This window comes from Citrus sinensis, chromosome 7 (genome assembly GCF_022201045.2).
Source record: "Citrus sinensis cultivar Valencia sweet orange chromosome 7, DVS_A1.0, whole genome shotgun sequence".
Taxonomy (NCBI): domain Eukaryota; kingdom Viridiplantae; phylum Streptophyta; class Magnoliopsida; order Sapindales; family Rutaceae; genus Citrus; species Citrus sinensis.
In genome coordinates, this window is record NC_068562.1 from 25,360,490 (window position 1) to 25,384,192 (window position 23,703).

Consider the following 23,703-nt stretch of genomic DNA (forward strand, 5'->3'; position numbering starts at 1 on the left):
GATTTAACTTGTGACTCTCTGGTGTCGATGACCATAGGTCACTCCTGTCCATTGGCAAAAGCTTACAGAATTGTTCCATGAACTTGTAACTCCAAGTGGCTCCTGAAGCTGTGACTTTATGGCTAGACGATCTGTCTCGTTTGAATGCGCGAAGCAACTATCAGAATCAAGCAAAAGCAAGCTGAAACACCATGCCAAAGTGGAAAGGCAGCACACGTAAATGAAATTTATCTTTTTTGAACATCAACTAATGTGTGCATAACTTATTCTACTTCAATTGAAGGGTATTTAAAGGAGAAAAATATATTAAAAGTTCCATAAGGTAGAGTCATTAACATACAGCTGATTGATTTTTGGTCTGGCCCTGTGACATGCATGTCATGGAGAAAATCTGATTGTCGCCAATCAGTGTAAGTGCAACTTGCCATAAATAATTGAGTGATGTCGGTGGATTCTTTCCAATTAAATCAGTCGGTGAATTCTTTCCAATTAAATCCTTAAAAGGCCTCGTTGCTTTATTTACATTATCTTCAACCCCAAACAATGTCCCCAGTTCCCCCCCCCCCCCCCCCAAAAAAAACAATATACTTAAAAGAAATTTTATGGGTAGTATATGCAACTGCTAATCAAACGGCTCATAGTTTAGCCAAACTTACTTTATAAGGGTTTGTGTTTCAGTGGTTTGATTGGAGGACTTCCCAGCTGAAATCTTGAATTCTTTGTGATCCTAAATTTTTCGAAATAAAATTTTATTTTTAATAAAAAAACGAAGACATTAGTTCATTAGAGATTTTAAAAGACTTTATTGAGTTGTGTCCCACATTTGTTAGTAAAGGGGAGATGCTTGGGTTTATAAGATTGTAAGTCACTCCACTTAAAAGACTAGTCTTTTGGGTTGGATACTTAGAAATCTTATGCTAAGTCCCCCCAACAATTGGTATCAGAGCTAGACCCTAGTAGCCGGAATGTGGTGGTGGAACAACTCAGGTGTGTCGGACGAAAGGACCGGAGTTCGACGGTGGTTTCGTCCGAGGGGGTGATTATTGAGTTGTGTCCCACATTGGCTAGTAAATGAGAGATGTTTGGGTTTATAAGGTGGTAGGTCACTCCACCTAAAAGACTAGTCTTTTGGGTTGGATACCTAAAAATCTTATGCTAAGTCCCCCCAATGGACTTCATAGTCAGAATCATTTACCAACTTTTGTCATTTTATTTTTTTTTTAACAAATTCTTACTCTTTCATCATATTATTTTGAGGGACAAAGATTCTCACCATAAAAATAATTATGTTTAAAATAGAAGTGCCGTTTAAATATATGTTTTCATCAATTCAAACTTAATCTAAATTCATTTTCTTTTAGAATTCAGCCAAAGAAAGTAAACATCACCTTCTCCTTTTTTTTTTAATCTATGAAAAAAAAATGAGTTTTCATTTTAAGTCAATCTCAAGAAATCACCAAGAAACTCTCAAACATCTTAGTAGAACTTTCCTTTTTAAGTCAAGCTCAAGACTAGCTAGAATTGCTTTAATATACGAGTGGTGGGACTTGGTGGGAATATTAGGTATGGCTTTCCCTTAATTGACTAGACATCGAGTGGTGGTGGAGTCCTCTACAAACAATTCCCATTAACTATGCCTTCTGTAGAAATGCTAATCCTCTATAGAAATTAGTACTCCGCCATCAAATAAACTTGCTATAGACACAGCATACTTACATCCTTTTGGCACGCAGTCGCCAATTCATTCATGATTGTGGAGGCAACATTATACTTGATGATTCTTATGCAGATTTCTTTAGTATGTTGATAAGATCATGTCACAATTGATAAAATAATAACTTTTCCAACAGAAAGGTTCTCGTTTTATTAAATGCATCGTTTTTTTTTTTTAATAATTGCAGCTTGTACTTTTCTGTATTTTAACTTTTGTCCTCATTTCAGCAAAAGGAGAGCTTCACTTTCCAGTGAAATCCCCACCCAACTTAAAACAATATTTGATCAAGGCAACAGAGCATATAATCTAATTCGATTAAACATGTTAAGCCAAAAATTGCTAAGCCAAATATTTACATAAATGCTTAAAATCTATAGTTCACAAGCATAGCATTGAAGATTTTGATAACTAGAAACATAAACAGATGGAAGATCAAGAATAACATATAACCGGCTGCTTGAACCTTCACCCATGAGCCAAAGTCCAAACGTTTTACTCAGTTATTTAACAATAGTTGTTTTGTACATAAAAGTTATAAACCAACATAAACCTTTCTTTATAACATGAGCTGAACCTCCACATAGATCTTATATTACCTTATGTATATATATTGCCGACAAAACACATTTCGGCTCTATAGCACGGAACCACCCCTTGAACCATATACTGTACATATTTACAAAGGATAATATTAACAACATTAGCATAAAACCCAGTTAAATCGCTGTTGGAAGATTATGATGTAGAAGCATAATTGGCCAATGATTGGGACCTAGCACCTTGACTAAGCAACAAGTTTTTCATCTCTTTGTATCCCCGGAGTTCTTCTAATGCATCAGCTGTAGTCTTTGATGCAACAAGACTTGAAGATGCAACAAGACTTGAAGATGCAACACTCAATGAAGCAGCATGCTGACCTGAAGGTGCCTCAGATATCTGACTAGACTCTTGGTTGCTATTTCTCCATATCTCAGGTCTGGTGGCGTCTGATGAATTTATTGAGCTGGACAAGTCTTGACGAAGTGGTGGAGCTTTCTTTAACATGCACACAAGAGCACCAACAGCAGCATCTTGGGATTTCCTGATTGGAAACAATCCTCCAGGCTCAAGTGGCTCACTCAAAGGTCCCTGTTGATCAAAAGATTCATGTCTGCGAGATGCACGACTTTCCATCAGTGGAACAGAATTGAAAATCTTACAGCAAGAAAACAAATTTCATGTCATCAAATTCTGATGCTAGATTTTAAGAAAAAATTAAATTCTACAAATCATAAAAATTACTTCTCTGAATCCCTTTTTCCATACATGTTATGATAATTTGCCATTATTCTTGAAATAATAAAACTACTTTTCTTCCTCCAAGCACATAAAACCATTATTTAAAGCCTTAATTGCCACATAAGACCATAACAATCAAAATTCTTCTGCTATGGTATAACGTAAATTAGTTAGTCCAATTGCGTAAACTTATAAAAGAGGAGTTAAAACATCAAATAAAGCACTACCAAGGAAAGTAATCCACCGTCTGTAATTTGCATTTTGGGTAATAAAAAAGAAAGAAAGAAAGAAAAATGAATCCATGCCAACACAATTTATTGGTTTAATCTCATCTTGGAACACATATTTTCACAAAGTCGCGATTGTTAATAATAACCTGCATTATCTCCAGCATCATTTGGCTTCATAAAGCTTCTTAATTTCTCATGTCATCACCTTCCCATGAAAATTGTTTCACACTATTGACCATATAAACGTACTCAATCATAGCAAGCAATTACTAAGAGAAAATCTAACAACGAATAGCAACAAATATCCCTGAAAGCAGAGCATCAAAAACCATGACCATAACCTGGTTTCATTTTTCAAAACTACAGAATTCAGGATTATTCTGGGGAAGTGAGCCTAGCATCACTTCAATAAAATCTATATTTATTATACTCTCCACACTAAGTGTGTGCATCCATGTTTCACTCTTTCATTAATGCAACTCGTATATTGTTTTTGGACATGGACATACTTAGTTACTAGCAATCTAGAAAAGTGAAGGGCCTTTGGCCATTCAATTACTAAACAAACAAGTAGCACAGATAGATTCAACATCTTTGACCATAGAAATTCAGCGCAGTCATAAAGATGGCACAAGTCAAAGTGAATATCCTACACCCACAGCTACAAACCGATAAGGTCATTATACCCCACACAGTTACAATACTGATAAGGTCAATATATTGACTATTTTGAAGATATGATCATATAAACATAGCACTAGCATTTATCAGTTTAGGACTTCACCATTACACCAGGTAAAGACCTTTAAATTACAATACTACATTTTCAAAAGCTAACACAACTGAACAAGTTTGTAACTCTCTGCTCTCTCCTCTTATCTTCTTGTGTTATACCTCTATACTGAAACCCAGCCCCCACACGCCAAAGCCCCACCCATTCCATTAGCCAATTAAAACACAAGCATAGATTTCAGATGATCCAACTCAATAACACTCCAAAAAATGATAAAACAATATTGAATAGTAGCAGAGATCAAAATCTTTGTGGCCTCAATGATGTGCAAATTCATAGAATTGTAAAGATCAAACATAATCAACGCTAAACCCTTAATCGTATAGTGAACAAATAGCCAGTACAACTTCATTTTAGGAGTAGAAATACAGCATTTATCATCATATATTTACAATCAGAACCTAGCTCTTTTAGAAATGTCAATACCTCAACAAACAAAAGTAAACAGAGTAATCAAATCGAGAAGTTCAAACTAAGAACTGAAAGTAGAAACAGAACAGATAAAATGATCAATTCCTTGCAAACATTTCTCACGTATCAATTTGCAGTTTTAGCAATCATGCCTGAACAACCTATCCAGAATGCCAAAAACTACAGTTTGATAATGTATCTTCTATCTTTTATTGTTGATCTGAAGTGAACTAGATTTCTAGGGAGAAAAGGGAATGTGGGAGTTCTTCCAAAGAAGCTCCTTGATCCAGTGTCAACTTACAGAACGAGGTCGAAACATTCACCAAAACTTTGGTGTCATTTAGAAAGAAAACAAGTAAACTAAAGGTAGAATTTAAGTTAATGAATTTTAACATACCTGCTGCCAGGTTCTGTCACATCAACATCCTCGACATCAAATGGACAGGGAAACTCATCATCAAAATCATCTGGGAAAGACCTGCTGGAGCTTCTCGAAACTGAGATTTGTGGTGAGCCGTGGGATGACAACTTCACCCCAGAAAACCTTCTAGAGTCATCTTTCCCAAGAGTTAGTAACTACAGCAGACAAGAATAAAATGAAAAAGGATTTATAAATGAAGCAATCACATCTGACATAGAATATCACTTTGATGAGCATACATAATACCTTGTCAATTGTTGCACCAGTTTGAGTTGGACCCATACCTCTATCAATCTTCGATGAACCAGATCTTGTGATTTTAATGGGAGGAGTTGGAGAAAGAGTTTGCCTGCTTGACAATACAGGGGAATTTGCAAGCTTAGTAGCAGGTAAACTGGATGGAGCACAGTCAGATCGATTACGACTCTTCGATGGATGACTTCCAGGAATATAAATGGGTGGTGATGGGGATGGGGAGGGTGTAAAGTTAGGAGAGGGACAGTACTCGTCAAAACTTGTATTCTTCTTATGAACTAGAGATGTTTCGGGTGGATGAGGAGGCAAGCTCATTGGATGGAAACGGCGAGAGTTCATGTTAGAAATTGAAAGATGAGGTTCTGAATGGGTGGGTGATGGTGAGAAAGAAACTGAAGGTGGGGAAGGCTTGTAATGGTCAAAACTCCAACTATGCCGTCTTGAGAAGGGCAGAGACGACGGAGAGCCATGTGACACGGGAAGAAAGGGAAACTTCTTTAAAGGATCTGCTAATGGGCTGCCAACATAATCTGGTATAAATTGTGGTGACATAGGTGTTGATGGCTCAGAGCTTACTTCCGAGATTGATGAACGATACAACACTGAAATGCAAAGCCTACCACTTGAAGTATCGACAGGGGTGAAGCCAAATCGCTGGAATTCTGCCTCTTCTTTACGAGTGAAAGGCTCAACAAAAGAAGATACTCTATGAGCTAGGCTAAATGTGAGAATTTGTCCAGATGAATTGAGGTCACGGAAAATCTTATATGCTGGTAAAAGCCTAACAGTTGAATACAATGACCTCAAAAGTAATATAGATTTCTTATACACATTATGCAAAGTATTACTGCTCGATCTTCTACTTCCAGAACTAGCATCCCTCACCTTCCTACTGTCATATTGAACTACCCATCTCTCCACAATCTTTTCACTCTTAGCCTCACTCCCACATTCCTCCTGATCTGAACTCCAACAAAATGGATACCGTTCCTTCGACGACAAATTCCTAACAAGTTCACTTTTGGGGGAAAGATTCACAGGGTCCCAATCAAGTGGCCTCTGCACTAAAATCACATCAACCACCATTGGCTCCAAATTGCTCTGGTGCCAGAAATCAAGATTCTCTAGCGCAGCAGGGCATTCACGAAGCGCTAGATTAAACCATCTATCTCTCGGCCTCACACTAGATGAAGACGAGGTCGACGAAGACGGAGACGATAAAGCTTGTTCACCACTAAAATTACGCGACGACATATAAGGAGACCTCGACTCAAGTATTATATGCAGGCTTTTAGTATAGAATTCAGTGATAATTTGTTCCATTTTCGCTGCTTCGGAGTGCATGTTATGAGATGATGCCATATTGTAAAATTTAACTATAAATGGCACAAACCTTTTAAGAAAAATCGAGAATAGAACCGTTTATAACTCCACTGAAGGTCATCCCACTGCAATTAAAAAAAAAGGCTCACAGGTATTAAGAAAATAACCAAAACTAATATTAACATCTACCGAGAGCAATTAACACTCCAAATTAGCAGTCATTGACACAGATACTAGAGCATACAGATCAATAAAAATACATCAAAACGAAAATCTAACAACTGGGTCTATGATTTCTTTGTTTAAAATTTAGTAGGTAGTTTCTATTTCTTTAATTTTATTTAATGGGTTTTTGTTTCGTACAGTAAAATTGCAAAAAATTGCAAAAGCAAACGAGGTTTTTGAGTTCCGCTTACCCGTCGGTGAAGCCTCGAAAAGGAGATGATGGTTGATGATGATAGTGGGGGCTTTGAATTTTGATTGGTTTATCTCCTTTTACACGAAGACAACTTAGACAAGAGAGACTGAGAGGGGGCCTCCTCCTTGTTAATCAAGGAACTCTGAGAATGTGGGGGCCATTAGCTGTGGGTGGTATGACTGATCAGCTACTGTCAATTGTTTATTATCACCGTCTGATCTTGCCACGTTAGCACAGGTGATCCACTGCAATGGCTTCTCGTTACTCTTTGTGGGCATGGGCCGCTTAAGGTTTCTTTATGGGCCACTTGTGGTTTTTAACGCACAAATGGGCTTCACAAGTTGAATTACGAGACTGAGTACCAGGATTTAAGTTAAAATTAAGCTTATTATGACTAGTATTTAGTAGTGTAATGAACAAAATTTCGAAATGAATTTTTTATTTTCAAAAAGAATACTAATATGCATGAAATTTTTTAATATTTATTATTTACAGAAAGGATATCTAATCCACTCTCTGTGAGTTGAATCTCAAATCTCTTGTTTTCAACACAAAGTATGCAACTAATCGACACCAACAACACTATGCATATAAGCTTGCATACAAATTAATAATGCAACGTAAAATGTGTCATTCATTCTTTAGTAAAATCACCTTATCAATGATAATATAAAAGTCAATTTTTACTGAACATATGACAATCATTAATTGGAGACATGTTATAACTCTGTGAGCATATCATCACTCATATTTTTGTAATTGTTTTAGTAGAGGAGAAAATTTTTTAGATTCCCGCCTCCATCCTCAATTAGGATTTGAACTAACTAAATAAAATTGTTTAAAAACTATTCAGCCAAGTACTTGGGAACTTAGGTGTGTTTGATAATGTTTTTAACTAGCATTTTTTGCTCTTATTTTAGAGAAGAAGAATGATGTTTTTTAAAATGAAAATTTGTATGTAGTTTGTTCTTAAAATAATCAATTGTTTTGTCTAAACATGTAAAAAATAATAAAAATGTATTTGGTTTTTTAATGAAAATATATAATTTTTTATAAATTAATTTTCTTCAGTTTTTTTATACATTTAATCTTTTATTATTATAATTTTAATCAAAATAAAATCAAGTTTCATACAACATTAATAATTTTCTAAAAACCTTCTCATAATTTATTAAGTTTAAAAAAATAAAAAAAAAAGTGAAAAATAAAATAACAAAAGTAGAATTAATTAGCATATAACAAAATAACATTAAGATAGAAGCAATGGCTACAGTGAAGAGATAAGATGTAGAATCCTAGAAATGAAATTGAAGGGATAAGGTAAAAAAGTAACTGAATAAGGAATTATTAATAAAATAAAATAATAATTAAATAAAGAATTAATAATGAATAAAGTGGTGGCCAAACTCCAACTTTTTTCCCTTGTCCTTTTTGTTTTGTTCTCGGTTTTGAAAACAAATTCAAGAATTGGCTTTTTTTTCACAAAACGTAAAGAACAAAAATATTTCATTCTGCAAAATTTGTAGTAACTATTGGAAAATGACCTTATCAAAAAAGTTTTTATGTTTTTTTTTTTGGAAAACAAAAAAATCCAAAAAAAAAATGTTACCAAGCACACCCTTAGTAACTTGAGAGAATACTCTAATGATATAATTACTACATTCGATATTCTTATTCTAGTAAGTAAACATAACATTAGAGTAAGAGTAGGGATGTAGATTCCTCCCACTCCAGCATTTACTTGTATTTAAGAAGAGAAGTGAGAGTCTCACTCCATGGGTCCCTCTCATTTTTTGAGTGTGGAGTGAGATTCTTAGTTCCATGGGAGAGATAGGAGTGGGATCTTCCTTTTTTAATCCTTCTTTTATTAAATATAATATAATTATATTTGTTAAAAAATAATAATATTATATTTATTTAGATAATATTATTGCAATATTATTTAATAATATTACATTAATTAAAAATAGTAATATTTTACTTATTTAAATATAATATTATTATGTTTAGTTAAAATTTATAACTTATTTAATCTAATTTAAAATTATTTTTAAATGATATTATTATATTCATGGAGAATTAATAATATTATTATATATCTATTTAATGTTACTATATAATTAATAATAATAAATAATTTATTCTAAAATATATTAATTTTGTACTATCTTATTAATAATGATGTTTCATCCGTTTCTCTTATCAATAATATTAATTTACATAATTAAATTAAAATTAATAAAAAATTATGATTTACATAACTAAGAATATTATTAATTATTATTAATTTATATAATTAAAATTAATAATAAAATAAATAGTTTATTTTACAAATATTTTGTTATTCATTTCGTAATTAAAAAATATAATTTTTTAAATAAGATAAAAACTATAATCTGAAACAATTCACTACCAACTCAAGACAAAGTAAACATATAAATAGAATTTTAATTCCTATTCCACACTCTTATTTCAGTGTAAATAAACAATTTACTCTCACTCCCACTCCCACTCCATACTCTCACTCATCAAAATTCCTAATTCAATATGAGAAGTAAATCCTACCTAAAATGTGCTTCTAGCTCCTAATTATGTCATGAACATATTTATTTACTTGGCCATTTTATTTGTCGGTGTTCTTCATCATAAGCCGTCATCTATCGTCAAGCATCTTATTTTCATCCTTAAAGGGTCTCATAATCTTCCACGTGTCCGTCGCTTTGGGAATGCTATGAACAATGAACTCAAGTCTTGAACGCTCCTATCTGTTTCAATCAATTACTAAAAGCAGCCCAACATTAATTTAATCCTGGGAAACTAATTAATGCTTTTGAAACTATATGACAATATCAACATATCACTAAATTTCTCATCTACAGATACTGATAGACATACCATTTTCTTTTGAACTACAAGGCCAAGATCATAACTAATTAACCTAAAATGTATGTGATTAAGTTGAATTGAATGTGCAATATCACATTTGTTTAATATGAGCAAAGCGACTACATATATATGATATGTCCGTGTGTGTGTGTTGGAGAGCACAAGGGAAAACAACTTAGTGAAGTCCGGCCCATAAACAAGATATGGATCTAAGTAGTGATGCTTCTAGCAAAAAATAACAAATAAATAAATAAATAAATGTTCTCTTATTTAGCCTTAAGTTTAGCCAAATCTATGTAGTTCACTATTATAATGAAAGCTTTAAACAAGTAAAGAGAATGAAGCATTGAGTCCCCACTTGTTTTCTAGAGAAAACTTGTTGTTCATTAATTTATATTATTAGAGAAAAAGCAAAGGTTTACTATAGTCTTTAATTATCATTGGTGTAGAAATGCTTTTGAATTGAAGCCATTATAATTTATATGGTTGTTCAAAGATAGATTGGGATCAAATCATTAACCTTTCCATTTATGGATTTATATATTAGATATTACTTTGAAGATCCATGAGATATTATTGCTTTAATTCTGAGCCACAAGAAGAGGCTAAAATTAATTTTATAATCTTTTAGATTGCGGCGAAAGTATACTAGCTGCTTGCAGAGCGAACAAGATCACTGCCTGATTTCATTGCACAAGAAAACAAAGAGCAAATCCAATATAACCAGAACTTTTTCTATACTCAGATTCTGTGATAGAAAGGTTCGACTGAAAATTCACAAGATTTTCAGTCCCAAGGGACTTGATTGAGTGGGTTTCACCAGTTTTATTTAGTTGATCAGTTGAGTTCAAATTCTGAGAGGTAAAAGTTAAAAAGAAAAAAGAAAAAAGGACTTTCAAAATGCAAAAGATTGGTATACATGGAGCCTGTTGGAATTGGTATGGCATGCTAATTATTTAACAAAGATATATTAGACCATGCATGATTTTATCTTGATTCCGAGCTTTCTACTGAGCAGTTATAGAAATGTAACTGATAGCAAGTAAAAAAGAAAAATTACTACAAGGATAGTTCTAGATGATCAAGCATGTTTTTTTAACCGTATGTGCTAAGCATTGCAATTTCCTACAGCAACTAATGTTAATCAGTTCCTATGTGCTGAGTACATTTTACTGATCAACAAACCTTGAATAATTGAGTCTGATTCACAGGTTTCTATAAGTTCATTCTTCACATTACAAATGATAAATGTGGGTTTCAATGTCTGTTCAGATAGGGAAGCTTCTTATTCTTGCTTGGCTAGTGGATAAGAGTAATAAAATTTGAAGATATTGATGTTGATTCATAGAAAGCAACGGCCACAGTTTTAGCATAGCAAGTGGATAACAGGACCACTTCGATTAGAAAGCATTCTCATCTATATGTATATCAAAGGCTCAGTGGAGGATCCTCATCGTTGATAAAATAATATGAACATATATATTGTTGTATCCAAAATAAAAGCGAGCTTAATATAGAAGCTCTAGATTGAATATAAATTAGTATTTATATCAATTAAACAATGATGATATATTATGTATTTATCTCAATTAAACAACGATGATCTATTATAATACAAGTTCAAGCCTTTTAACTTTTTCTTATATATGTATACGTATTCTGTGTATGCTGAACATCTGCAAGAAGTGCAAACAAAAGTCATTCTTAATATGTCAAGAAATTCTTTCTCATCACCCAAACTCCCCCAAGATTTTATTGGAAAGTTTCACTTACGAAAATTACTACCACAAAATCCCCTTACCCAACAACCAATCGCAGCCGCTGCTCCTTCGGATGCTATCAGTAAGAACTTGGATTCAAGTGTTTTACTGGTACTCTCAGTCCTCTTATGTGCCTTAATTTGCTCACTTGGTTTAAATTTTCTCATCAGGTATATATTAATAAAGTGCTCAAGATTGGCAGCCACTGAATCTTATGCAAATTCATCGACCCCATCTGTCAAGTCATCAGGAATCAAGAACAATGCAATCAAGACTTTCCCTGTAGTAAAATACTCAGCAGAATTGAAGATTCCAGGCTTGGACGCGGAATGTGTTATATGCCTGTCAGAATTTGCATCTGGTGAACTTGTGCGGCTCCTGCCCAAATGCAACCATGGATTTCACGTTCGTTGCATCGATAAGTGGCTCAGATTACACTCTTCGTGCCCGAAATGTAGGCACTGCCTGATTGAAACTTGCGAGAAAATCATGGGGTGTAGCCAGGCTAGCTCTTCAGGATCTTCAGTGCCAGTGCCGGAAACTGTAAGCGTATTGTGCCATTGGAACCTGAAGGAATTATACGCAATTATGGAGGACTCAGCTAAGTAATAATTACATTGGGAATTCAATTCAGAAGTGTGGGCTAATCAGTTAACAAGACTGAAGATGGAACAGCAATTGGTTCTCTCGGGCTGGGCAAGAAATTGGGATGAGGCTCCTCATGGTGATGAGAGGCAATCTGCAGCTTTTCCTCGGAAATAGTACCTTGAGCCACTTTGAAATTCGAAAAGCCACAGCCCCATAGCATTGGACAATTTGCGATTTCCACTTGGCATTTCAAATATTGTTTCTGAATTAATTGATCATTCATCTAACTTAACAATGTTTTTACAAAAGTTAAAAACAAAAAAAAAAACCAAAAATTGTTGTTAATGGTCACTTAGATGCCAATCATATATTTTTAAACCCTTAAGAGTAATCTTTGTTGGATAAGCTCCTTAGTCCTTTGTAACCTGTCCTTCCTTATCATGCCAATTACATATTTTTAAACCCATTTATTAGGGGTTTTCTTTTGTTTTTTGTTTTGTGCAGGGGTCTGCACTTTATACAATACCATATAGCTATAATTTATCACTATTCATCATTGTTTAACTCAATACGAAGTGTATAAAGCGAAACTTGAATTTTAAAATTTGCAAATGTGCACAACGAGAATTATTTACAATTCGATTAAAAATATAATAGTCATCAGCGAAAAGGTGTTATTTATATCTATGATTTGCATGTTCTTTGGACTAATCATAAAATTTGAAGTATCAAACAGATCTCCTATTAGAAATCACTAAAATTAGTTTTCAATGAAATTTGAATAAAATAAAGAGATTTTATCTGAATTAAATCTAGAAATGACACCCATAATGTTGAAGAAATGCCAAAAACACACAAACACACAAACACACATACATATACATATATACCCAAGCGTCTACAATTTTCTATCTAATGTTGCGTATCATTTTCTGCTTTTCAAGAGTGTTTGCACATTCTGCTTGAACATGTCCATAACCTTGACACTCTCTACATTGAATTACAAACTACTTGTTAGTCTCAAAAAATTTATTAAAAGGTTTACCTTTTTGTGTGTTTTGGAGCCCTTCGTGGTCATTTCTTCTTTTTTTGCCCATACTTTTCAAGAACTTGTTGAACTTCATAGATGACAAAGGGAGGGATTCACCAACGTTAACATCATCATCATCTGAATCAGCAACATTCTTCTTCTTTACTTCAGCTTCCAAAGCAATGCTCTTCTCCTTTTTTTCAGATGAGATGTATAAGAGAGTTAATTACACCGTCATGTGCGAATGTGTCAATATCTTTGCCTGTGGCTTAATAAGAGACCTGTCAGGTAAAGATCTCAAAATCTTTCTAATAAGCTCAGTAGAAAATGTTTCTTCTAAAGCGAAAGCTTCATTAGAAATATCACAAAGGCTAGCATTAAACTCAGAAATTGTCTCGTACTCATGCATTCTCAAATCTTCAAACTTAGTAGTAAGAAATTGAGTTTCGAGCGTTACACCAATTCAGTATCTTCATAAGTAGTTTAAAGAATTTCCGAAGCATCTTTTGCAGAGCCAAATTTTGAGATGAACCAGAACTGGTTTTGATCAATACCGTTGCAAATTGCATTGAGAGCTTTGAAATTATACCGAGTCGTGGTGATTTCTTCTGTAGTCCGTGTTTTCATTAATTGTAGGGCGTGTCCATGCAGTTAAAATAGAATGCCAGGCCATTTCATCAATTGACTTTATGAAAGCACTCATCCTCACCTTCCAAGAGTAGTTTCATCATATTCATGCAAATTCCCAAGAATCTCACAGTTAGTCTTAGTGAGTCTGCTCTAATATTATTTATAAGATCTAATTTTATAGACATGTCAATTTAATCAAATAATTAATTAATTAATTTACATAAAGCAGTCAAAACATAAAGTAAAACATAGGGAAGATTTTTAGGCAATTAAAAAATCTTACCTAAACCCCAAAGAACCATAATATAAAGTTGAGACAGATAGAGCCCATTTGTAGCTTCCAAGACATAATCTTATGTACATAGGGAATTACATAACAATGAAAATGATATTGTCATTCGGAAGCCAATACATATAAATCACGAGTACAATTCAAGCATAAGAATAAATCATTCCAAATCTAAATATTCTAATTCCAGTTTCAGTATAAACCACTTTATACTACATGAGTTTTTTTCTCTTAATATATTAATTGTATTGATTCTAAATTTTATAGAGTTGCTGTAGGAATTTAGAGGCATCACACATAAAATTTCTTGGCGTTCCGAAATAAAAAAAAAAATCAAACATTATAGACCTGTGAAACAGCTCCGGGACTAACAAATCGAAATTCTTAACTAATGTTTTATATATCGAAAAGCTAAATAATTTTCAGATTTGGAAAGGACTTATATAAATATTATTGTATAAAATTTATAGATGTATTTCTAAGATCCTTTGTCCATTGAAAATAATTTTACACTCATACCTGGTGCAGAAATCAACAGTTTTGTTGTCTTAGTATGTCTATTTCGAAAATTCATTAAAAAAGAATACTCAAGGAGTTGTAGTGAAACAAAGGTCCTTTTAGAGTTTATTGTCTCTAGTTTTTTAAGATCGGAAAACTATGTTTAAAATTTCTGTTTCATGTGCATGAGTCGTCTAATGAAAAATTGGGCACATCATGAAAAGTTCTAATCTTATATATGTCAAAGACTTAAATTCTATTTGAAATTAAAGTACTGTAACTTTTAAGGTAACACTGCATAAAAAAAGAACTATAACTATACTTGTACACCTTTTTTTGTCACAGCCTATACTTGTACAACATTATGCCAAAGCAGTGCCAGTGAGGCATTTCAATTTTATCAAACGGCTTGCTGTTTCTCATCCACTGTATTTTTCCGAATTGCACCTGGTGACGTGTGCAGCTCCAGCCCAAATGCAACCTTGGATTTAATATTTGCTGCATCCATAACAACGATAAGTGGCTGAGATCACATCTTTGTGCTCGAAATGTTGCCACTGCCTGATTGGAACTTGTGAGAAAATTGTGGGGTATACCAGGCCAGCTCTTCAGGACCATCAGCGCCAGGGCCAGAAAACTGTTGTCAGAAATGTTGGGCCACCATAACCCAGAGGAAGTGTAAGTAATGATGGAGAATAAAAGAAAGAGCTAAGTCATGATATTGGGAACCAATTCAAAGGTGTGGGCTAATCAATCTATTGGTTTTTTTTTATCATTTTGAACCACAAATTGGTCATGAGTGAATTCTAATTATGAGAGTCATCTTTAAATTCGTATTATTGGGTTAGTCTATAAGAGTTAAAGTATTGGTCAAATTAGTGACTCCATAAGAGAACGAGACTTGAACTTCTAACCTCTCTTAAGGAGTGAGAGTGTCGAATCACTCATACCAACTAACTTTAGTTATCAATCTATTGGTTCTTATTATTGCTTGGGCTTGTTCAATAAATATGTGAATGAAGCTCCTTATGTGTCACTTGTAAATAAGAATGATTTCTAGAATGCTACGCGATAAAGATTATGGCATTTCAAATACTGTTTCAAAATTCCATCTAATTCAAAAAAAAAAATTAATGACTTTTTCATTTTGCCATTTATTTTATGTTTTTTTCCTTTTATTTTCTATTTTCTTTCTCTCTTTATTCATTTTCCTTGCATTTTCTTTTTTTGGATTTGTTGGAATTTAGTGGTTAGATGTTGTATATCTGTCCGTCTTGAGGTTCTTTCAGTGCTAAAGATGGTGTTGTTTTAATTTCCTCATTAGGATTGTATCAGTATTCATATCGGGATTATATACATATATGGGATTTGTTAAGGGGCTCTAGTAGTTGATGCATTGAGGTTTCGATGGCTCGGGATCAGGGGCAGAGCTTAGGGGAAAATTCTAAGGGGGCCAAATTTAAACTTCAATTTTATGTTATTAGGGAGATTGCCACTTTCTCCCTACAGTAATTAACATATACCATTTATCTCCCTGCTATTTTTATAATGGCCAAAAACCCCCTGAAGCATAAATTTATAATATTACCCTTATTTTTAATTACTCTTTATTTACATTTATTATAAATTAAATAAATTATATGAATATAAACTAAATAAAAAAATTAAGTATTAAAAACAAGAAATATATGTTTTGATATGAGCAAAAAAATTAATAATAAAATTTTTTCTTGTAATTATTTATTTTGTGAACATTTTCTTATAATAAATATTTTGTAATATTTTAAAATTAAATGTAAAAAGTATAGGCAAAATATTTTATTATTTATCTTATACTAAATTTTTATTTCTCATTCAAATTTTCTTATAATAATTTTTTTTATCATTTTATAATAATTTCTTATAAGAAAATTTTCACAAAATAAATAAGTACAAGAAAAAAATTTATTATTAATTTTTTTCTCATATCAAAACATATATTTCTTGTTTTTTGCTTAATTTTTTATTTAGTTTCTATTCATGTGATTTATTTTATTTATAATAAATATAAATAAAAGAGTAGTTGAAAAATAAGGGTAATATTGTAAACTTATACTATCAGGGGGGGTTTTTGGCCATTATAAAAACAGCAGGGGGAAAAATGATATATGTTAATTACTGTAGAGGTGAAATTGACAATCTCTCTATGTTATTATATATTAGTGATTTAGTGCTGGCTTATTTGTTTCTTACTATTTTGATTCTATCATTAGTGGACTTAACAGTAAAATTACGATATTATCTAATGTATAAACTTCATACATTAATTGTACAGGGGTCAATATGGACATTTTACACTAACTTTTCATTTTTTATTTATAAACTCTAAAATTTTTAAAATTCTGCAAGGGTCATGGCACCCTCTAGTCTTATATGGCTCCGCCCCTACCCGGGATGAGAAAACGATTGATTGCGATGAGAGTTCATCAAGAGTCTTTTTGAGGATTCCTTTAAGAGAGAATGATTTTGTTGTTGAGTGCTCATGGTTTTTTTTGTTAACTGTTTTATGTTTTGTTTTTAATATTGTGATGTATTGTCTTATTTTGTATTATGTGACACGTCAATTTTTGTCAATTAGAAGGGGTTTCACTTGCATTTATTGATGTGAGCTAAGCCAGACCCATAAATTTACTCCAGTGCTTAAGTAGTTCTAGTGGGTGAATTTTTCTTTCCTTTCGATTATTAAAAATTTGTAGTGTCTATAGATATATATTTATGTTTAGGTATATATTTGTGTTTTGTTGGTAGAGGTTGCATTATTTTAGGCTTGAATCTTAAATTTTATCCTATATAATGTATTTAAGTTGGATGCGGTCTTACATTTATATTTTTAGGCCATGTTTGGGAAGTTGGATTAAGTGTAGGGTTGGGTTAATTTTTTATCTTATATTTGGGAAGCTGCACTTTGGATTAGATTAGGGGACTAAATTTGAGTTTAGTTCTAAAATCATGGATTAGCAATCCCAATTTACAAATGGATTTATTTTCTATTCAATTAACCAGTACTTCCAGAATTGGTTGCTTTTATATATATTATTTGCTAATTTTTTGATAAAATAAAATATATTTAAAATATGTAATAAATAATTAAATTAAATATTTAAATAGTTTTTAATTTAATTAATTTAATTTAATCTAATCTAATTTATATTTGTTCATTATAATATGATTACCAAGTAACTAATTTTCTGTATATTTAGTTTTTATTAATTATCTTTTAAATTAATTTTAATAATTATTTATTATTAAATATTTATGAATAGTTCATATTTATATTTAAATGTCAACTTAAATGTTATTTAATTTCATTTAAATATAATTTAATATAGTCAAATTTAATACTCTACCAAATATAAAACAATATTTTAAAATCCGATTAAATTTTATCAGATCTAATCTAATTTAATATTAATAATCAATTTAATTTAATTTTACATACCAAACATACTTTTATGACATTTTATTAAATTTAAATGAAATGCATTCCTTTAAAAAAAAAATTCAATTTTTTAAGCTAAAAGAGTGATGTAAATAATCATTTCTCATACAAATTGTTGTTTTCTTGTTTGACGAGAATTCTGAGTTCTTTCTAGTCTGTCCTTTCTTATCAAGCAATTTTTTAAGCTAAAAGAGTGATGTAAATGATCATTTCTCATACAAATTGTTGTTTTCTTGTTTGACGAGAATTCTGAGTTCTTTCTAGTCTGTCCTTTCTTATCAAGCCATTTATTTATTATTCGAACATGCAAAAAGATTTTACCGTAACTAAATCTTGAAATGACAGCCCTAATGTTCCGACACAGGCGTCGGACCTTTAGGAGTCGAATCTAAAGATTAGTCTAGTCTAGACGAGTAGTGGGGACTCATTCTATATGTTTTCTTTAATTGTTTTTTTTTTAAATACTTGCAATCATTATTCTCCTCACGCATGTTTGAATTAAGACCCTTTATTTTCGCTCAAAAATTTTTATTATCTCAATATTCTTAATTAGATAATTTACGTATATAATTTTTTTCTTGTAAGAATATTTTCATTTTATTAAAGTAAAAATACATATTAAAATGTAAAAAATATAAATTTTAATACATAAAAAATTATTTTTTATTTATTAATATATTAAAATTTATATTTTTTTATTAGTAACATTTTTATTTTATTAAAATAAAGATATATTTATTAGAGAACGATAATGTGTGTGTACACGAAACCAGTGCTAGAGAGACGACAAAGATTTCGACTATTAAATTTATTCAACCTATATCACCACATTCCAATTGTTATGACCTGTCTCTATTAACACTTATTAAAAGACAAGATTAATTTATTTAAGTATTCAATTTAGGGTGTGTTTGTGATTGATGTTGGACAACCGTAATTTAAAAGATATAGTACTAGACTATTTGGTAAACACCAACTGCTGTATTTTAAAAATTATGTTGATATGATTTTTAATTCGTATAATAAAAAATCTATTATATCTTTAATAATTTTGTCAGCATTATTATTTAAAATTTATATTTACCATGTATTATTTATTTTTATTTTATAATTATAATTTTTTTTCTATAACAACTATAACATCAAAACTACATTACTTTAATTCTAAACAAAACCTCAAGTGTGTTTACTTGTGGGTTTGGGGAATGGGAATGAAGAAATGAGAATGAAACCTATGTTTATTTGGTAAAATGTAATTTGGGAATGAGAATAAAATGTGTGGGTTCCACACAATTTGGGAATAAAGAATAGGAATCTCATTCCCATGGGGGTTGGGAATGAAAATATGGGAATAGGAATTAAACATATGTTTACTTTTCTATCCTTTTAATTTTTTCATATTTTCTAAATTACCCTTGTTCAAATCACAAATAATTATTATTTTAAATGTCATTAATAATAATAATAATTATTATTAAATTTTATTAACTTTATTATTTTAGTTATTATTAATTATTGTTATTATTATTTTTATTACAAACTTTAAAAGGAATTACAAATCTTACATTTGATTTTTCTTTACTTTATTTTTCTTTAAAGAAAAGTATAGAAGAAATGGGAAATTAATCTGAAGACAGGAAAATTCCTTGTCATCTTCGGATTCCTAATTCCCAGAGAGAGAAAGGGAGAGAGAGAGAGAGAGAGGAGAAAGAAAGAAAGAAAATTGGAATTCAAAAAATCTGAGGAGTCTAAGTCTTCCTCTCGATTTTAATACAAAATGGATCTTTTAACTGTAGCGAGTCTGTTGCTTCTCAACTGTAGCGAAACTGTAGCGAAACTATAGCTTCTCAACTGTAGCTTCTCAATTGTAGCAAAACTGTAGCTTTGGAGATATCTTTGAATATTCTTTAAAATACAAAGATAATTCGGGTGAAGAGACATGTGCGCTCTCACTTGTGTCCAGGGGACCACCCGAGGGTACATACATAAAGAAAATACTGGAAATATAATGGTAGTGCAGAATAAAAAGAAAAAAATTACTATTTTTTCTTGTAAAAGAAATTAGATGTCCTATTTGGTTCTATTCAACTATATTACATAATTTAATTATAGCTTTGATACCAGAAGGAAATAGGATCGAAGGAAGGATGTTAATTCAAAAGATTTACAATCGGAAACTTTAATGAAAGTAAAAGAAATTAATGGATCTGCTTTGGTACGCGGTTGGTTGCTTTTAACTATAATTAAATTGGTGCGTGGCGTTGTTGAACCCTAATCAGTGCAGAGACTAGTCTGCCTTTGGAACCAGATCTGACTTAGAACAGATCAATATCCCGCATGTTCAAGTTTTCCAGCCGATATACTCTTTTAATTATTGCTTTACCAAATATTAATTAGATTCTTTAAGCAAGCCTAGCAACAGATCTATAGGCTCATAGATAGTACTAAATCTGGATTCCAAAAATAGCACTCTGATTGGATGGAGGGAGAAAAGAAAAATACAACTGAGGATAGAGATCAGGTCTCGTTGCCTCAGAGGAACGTAGCAGTTATATGGCAGATCTGATACAGATCAGTCTGCAAAGCATGCATAAAATTTAAATTACTGAAATTTAAATGCTTTAAAATAAATTGCGGAAATTAAGTTGCAGAAATTTAAACATACAGAACTTTAAAATTACAAACTTTAAAAGGAATTACAAATCTTACATTTGATTTTTCTTTGCTTTATTTTTCTTTAAAGAAAAGTATAGAAGAAATGGGAAATTAATCTGAAGACAGGAAAATTCCTTGTCGTCTTTGGATTCCTGATTCCCAGAGAGAGAGAGGGAGAGAGAGAGAGAGAGAGGAGAAAGAAAGAAAGAAAATTGGAATTCTAAAAATCTGAGGAGTCTAAGTCTTCCTCCCGATTTTAATACAAAATGGATCTTTTAACTGTAGCGAGTCTGTAGCTTCTCAACTGTAGCGAAACTGTAGCTTCTCAACTGTAGCGAAACTGTAGCTTTGGAGATATCTTTGAATATTCTTTAAAATACAAAGATAATTTGGGTGAAGAGACATGTGCGCTCTCACTTGTGTCTAGGGGACCACCCGAGGGTACATACATAAAGAAAATACTGGAAATATAATGGTAGTGCAGAATAAAATGAAAAAATTACTTTTTTTTTTTAATTTAAACAAATGATAACTATTTACAATGCTTTTATTGGAGAGAAGATTTCGAAACAGTCATCTTCATTTTCGTCTCCAAGAAAAATAAATGGTTCTTCATTTTCTTCATCGTCATCAGAGGAGTCGGCAACTGAAAACTTTGATCTTGAGGTGAGGAGCTGCTCCATAACTTTAAAATATTCTTCTTCAGTTTTGGCGCTGGCCAAAAGAGATTGGGCTTTGGATTTTTGGGTAAGAAAGGTTTCTTGGGCTTTGACGTCTTTAATGGTGGGGGGTAAGAAGCCTTTAGAACAGAGCCGATTTTGGATGAGGGTATCGGTTAATTTGGACTATTCGTCAAACTTTGACCACCATTTTACTTTAAAGGTTCTTTGTAGGATGAGTTGGGCTTCTTGGGTGTGATAACTGAGATTCCACATCCATACCCATGGAAGGAAGAAATTTGTACAGAAACAAAGAAATGGGGGAAACATTTTCTCGGACTCAGATGGGATGTAATGTGCTTTAAAGATGTTTAAACAACGGGTGGCATTCGGAGTTAGAATCTGTGGTATTGGGCCAAAAGAGTTCCACTATTGTTGAAACCAATTAGGGAGGCTTTGAACCGTTATTTTTGAATTGAAGAAAAATAACCATGAATGGGATTTCTTTGGGTTTTGTATGAAAAATGTGTTAAACCAGGCTTGTTGGTAATCCCAATAGGAATATGACAAACAATGTGGTAAACACATTTAAAAATTTGGAGGGAAGTTTTTCTGTTTGTGAAGTTGATCACCCCACTGGTTTGGGCTCAAGACTTTTAGGATAGTAGCCGTGGAGTAGGCTGGCTCTGAATGGGTTTCACTGAGAAAGAAATGTTTGAATTTTACTGACTCAGTGGCTTCTAAAATGCTTTGATAATAAGACTGGGGTTTTGTCAAATCCCACGGTTTGAAAAACCAGCATTTAGGGAAAAACTTTGAAATAGCTTGAAATGGATCAGTATGGTAAAAACCATCTTCCATAGATAAATATTTTGGAAATGAGTTTTATCAAACCAATCGGAAGATTTTTTTGAAAGTGTTGGCTGGGAAAGAACAATTTAAGAAGATGAACTTTCACAAGAAATAACTACATTTTGAGAAGAGGGTTTTGAAATTTCTTTAGAAATATTTTCTTTAGGAGAAATTTGGCTTTGAGAAAAACTTTGTAAAGCGAGCATAAGCTCAGGGGATTTAGAAATGAATTGCATCAACTCATTTACCTGCTCATGTGAGGCAAGGGCTTTAGACTGGGCTTCTTGATCTTCTATCATGTCGATCCAAGACTTGATTGGCATGGTAGAAGAAAGCAATTTTTCTTTAGAGGGGGTTGATTGGGGTTCTTTGGAGGTTGCTTGTGATTCGATGTCTTTAAGAACGGCTTTGCCTTTGTCTTTCTTTTTAGGCATCATTATCTGTTTTGAAGAAATTCCCTGGTTAGAAAATCAGGGATAGAATTTGTATCGCCTTTAATAAATTTAATTTCAAAATAAAAAACACTTAGTATAGATTGCTATCTTGCAAAAATTTGTTTTGAGGTAATATTTTGAACATCTTTTTTCAAAACATGTTTTGTAGCCTTGCAATCAATTCTGAGTAGAAATTTTTGATTTAATAAATCGCTTTGAAATTTAGAAATACATAAGACAATAGAAATAATTTCTTTTTTAATAGTAGAATAGTTTTTCTGACATTCATTCCAGTGGGCAGAAACATATTGTACTATATGTTCTTTACTATCTTCTTTTTGCTTTAATATACCTCCATATCCTAAATCTGATGCATCTGTTTCAACAATTTTAGGTAATACAAGATTTGCAAGAAACAAGCATGGTATGTTTCTTACAGAATTCTTTATTAATTAAACTACTTTAGTATGTTCATCTGTCCATGCCACATGATTCTTTTTTAATCGATCATGCAATGGTTTAGACATCCTATTGATGTTAGGGCAGAAATCAAGAACATAATTTAAACTACCAAGAAATCTCTGTAACTGAGTTTTATCAAGAATTTTATCAGGAAACTTATCAGTAAATGCAAGAGATCTTTCAATAGGGGTAATTGTTCATTTGGAAATATGATGACCGAGGAATCAGACTTTTGTTTGAAACAGTGAGACTTTAGAGCTAGAAATAGCTAGACCAGCCTTTCTAGTGGCAAGATAGAAAGTTTTTAAGTGCTTAAAATGTTGATCGATTGTCTGAGAAAAAATTAACACATCATCTATATAGACGATGCAAAACTCAGAAAAAGAATTATGAATATCATTCATGATTCTTTGAAATTCTGAGGGTGCATTCTTTAAACCAAATGGCATAACAGTCCATTCATACTGTCCGAAAGGAACAGTAAAAGCAGTTTTATAGCGGTCTTTAGGGTGAATTTGAATTTGCCAAAAATCAGTTTTTATGTCGAATTTTGAAAACATAAAGGCAGAACACAATTTCTGGAGCAAATCTTTTTTATTAGGTATGGGATATCTAATCCATTTTAATGCTTTATTTAAG

The 23,703-nt window shown here is 32.0% G+C and overlaps 1 protein-coding gene and 1 pseudogene across 1 annotated transcript; one reads left to right on the plus strand and one right to left on the minus strand.

Annotated features, from left to right (window-relative positions):
* Nucleotides 1-2,153: 2,153 nt before the first annotated feature.
* Nucleotides 2,154-7,005, minus strand: LOC102618727 (autophagy-related protein 13b). The gene is made up of 4 exons (XM_006464497.3): nt 6,842-7,005; nt 5,094-6,550; nt 4,824-5,002; nt 2,154-2,864 (listed from the first exon to the last, which is right to left on the minus strand). The coding sequence occupies exons 2-4, from the start codon at nt 6,462-6,464 to the stop codon at nt 2,450-2,452; spliced, it is 1,965 nt and encodes a 654-aa protein (XP_006464560.1). The 5' UTR covers nt 6,465-6,550; nt 6,842-7,005; the 3' UTR covers nt 2,154-2,449.
* A 4,163-nt stretch (nt 7,006-11,168) lies between these two features.
* LOC102614369 (E3 ubiquitin-protein ligase ATL76-like) lies at nt 11,169-12,557 on the plus strand (annotated as a pseudogene).
* Nucleotides 12,558-23,703: the final 11,146 nt, after the last annotated feature.

Excerpts from the sequence above, each read along its gene's own strand:
- LOC102618727 (XM_006464497.3), bottom strand. The coding sequence starts at position 6,464 with ATGGCATCATCTCATAACATGCACTCCGAAGCAGCGAAAATGGAACAA. Across the intron at positions 5,003-5,093 it reads CTGGTGCAACAATTGACAAG|TTACTAACTCTTGGGAAAGA; the intron begins GTATTATGTATG and ends TGTCTGCTGTAG. Across the intron at positions 2,865-4,823 it reads GTGACAGAACCTGGCAGCAG|ACATGAATCTTTTGATCAAC; the intron begins GTATGTTAAAAT and ends TGCATCTCGCAG.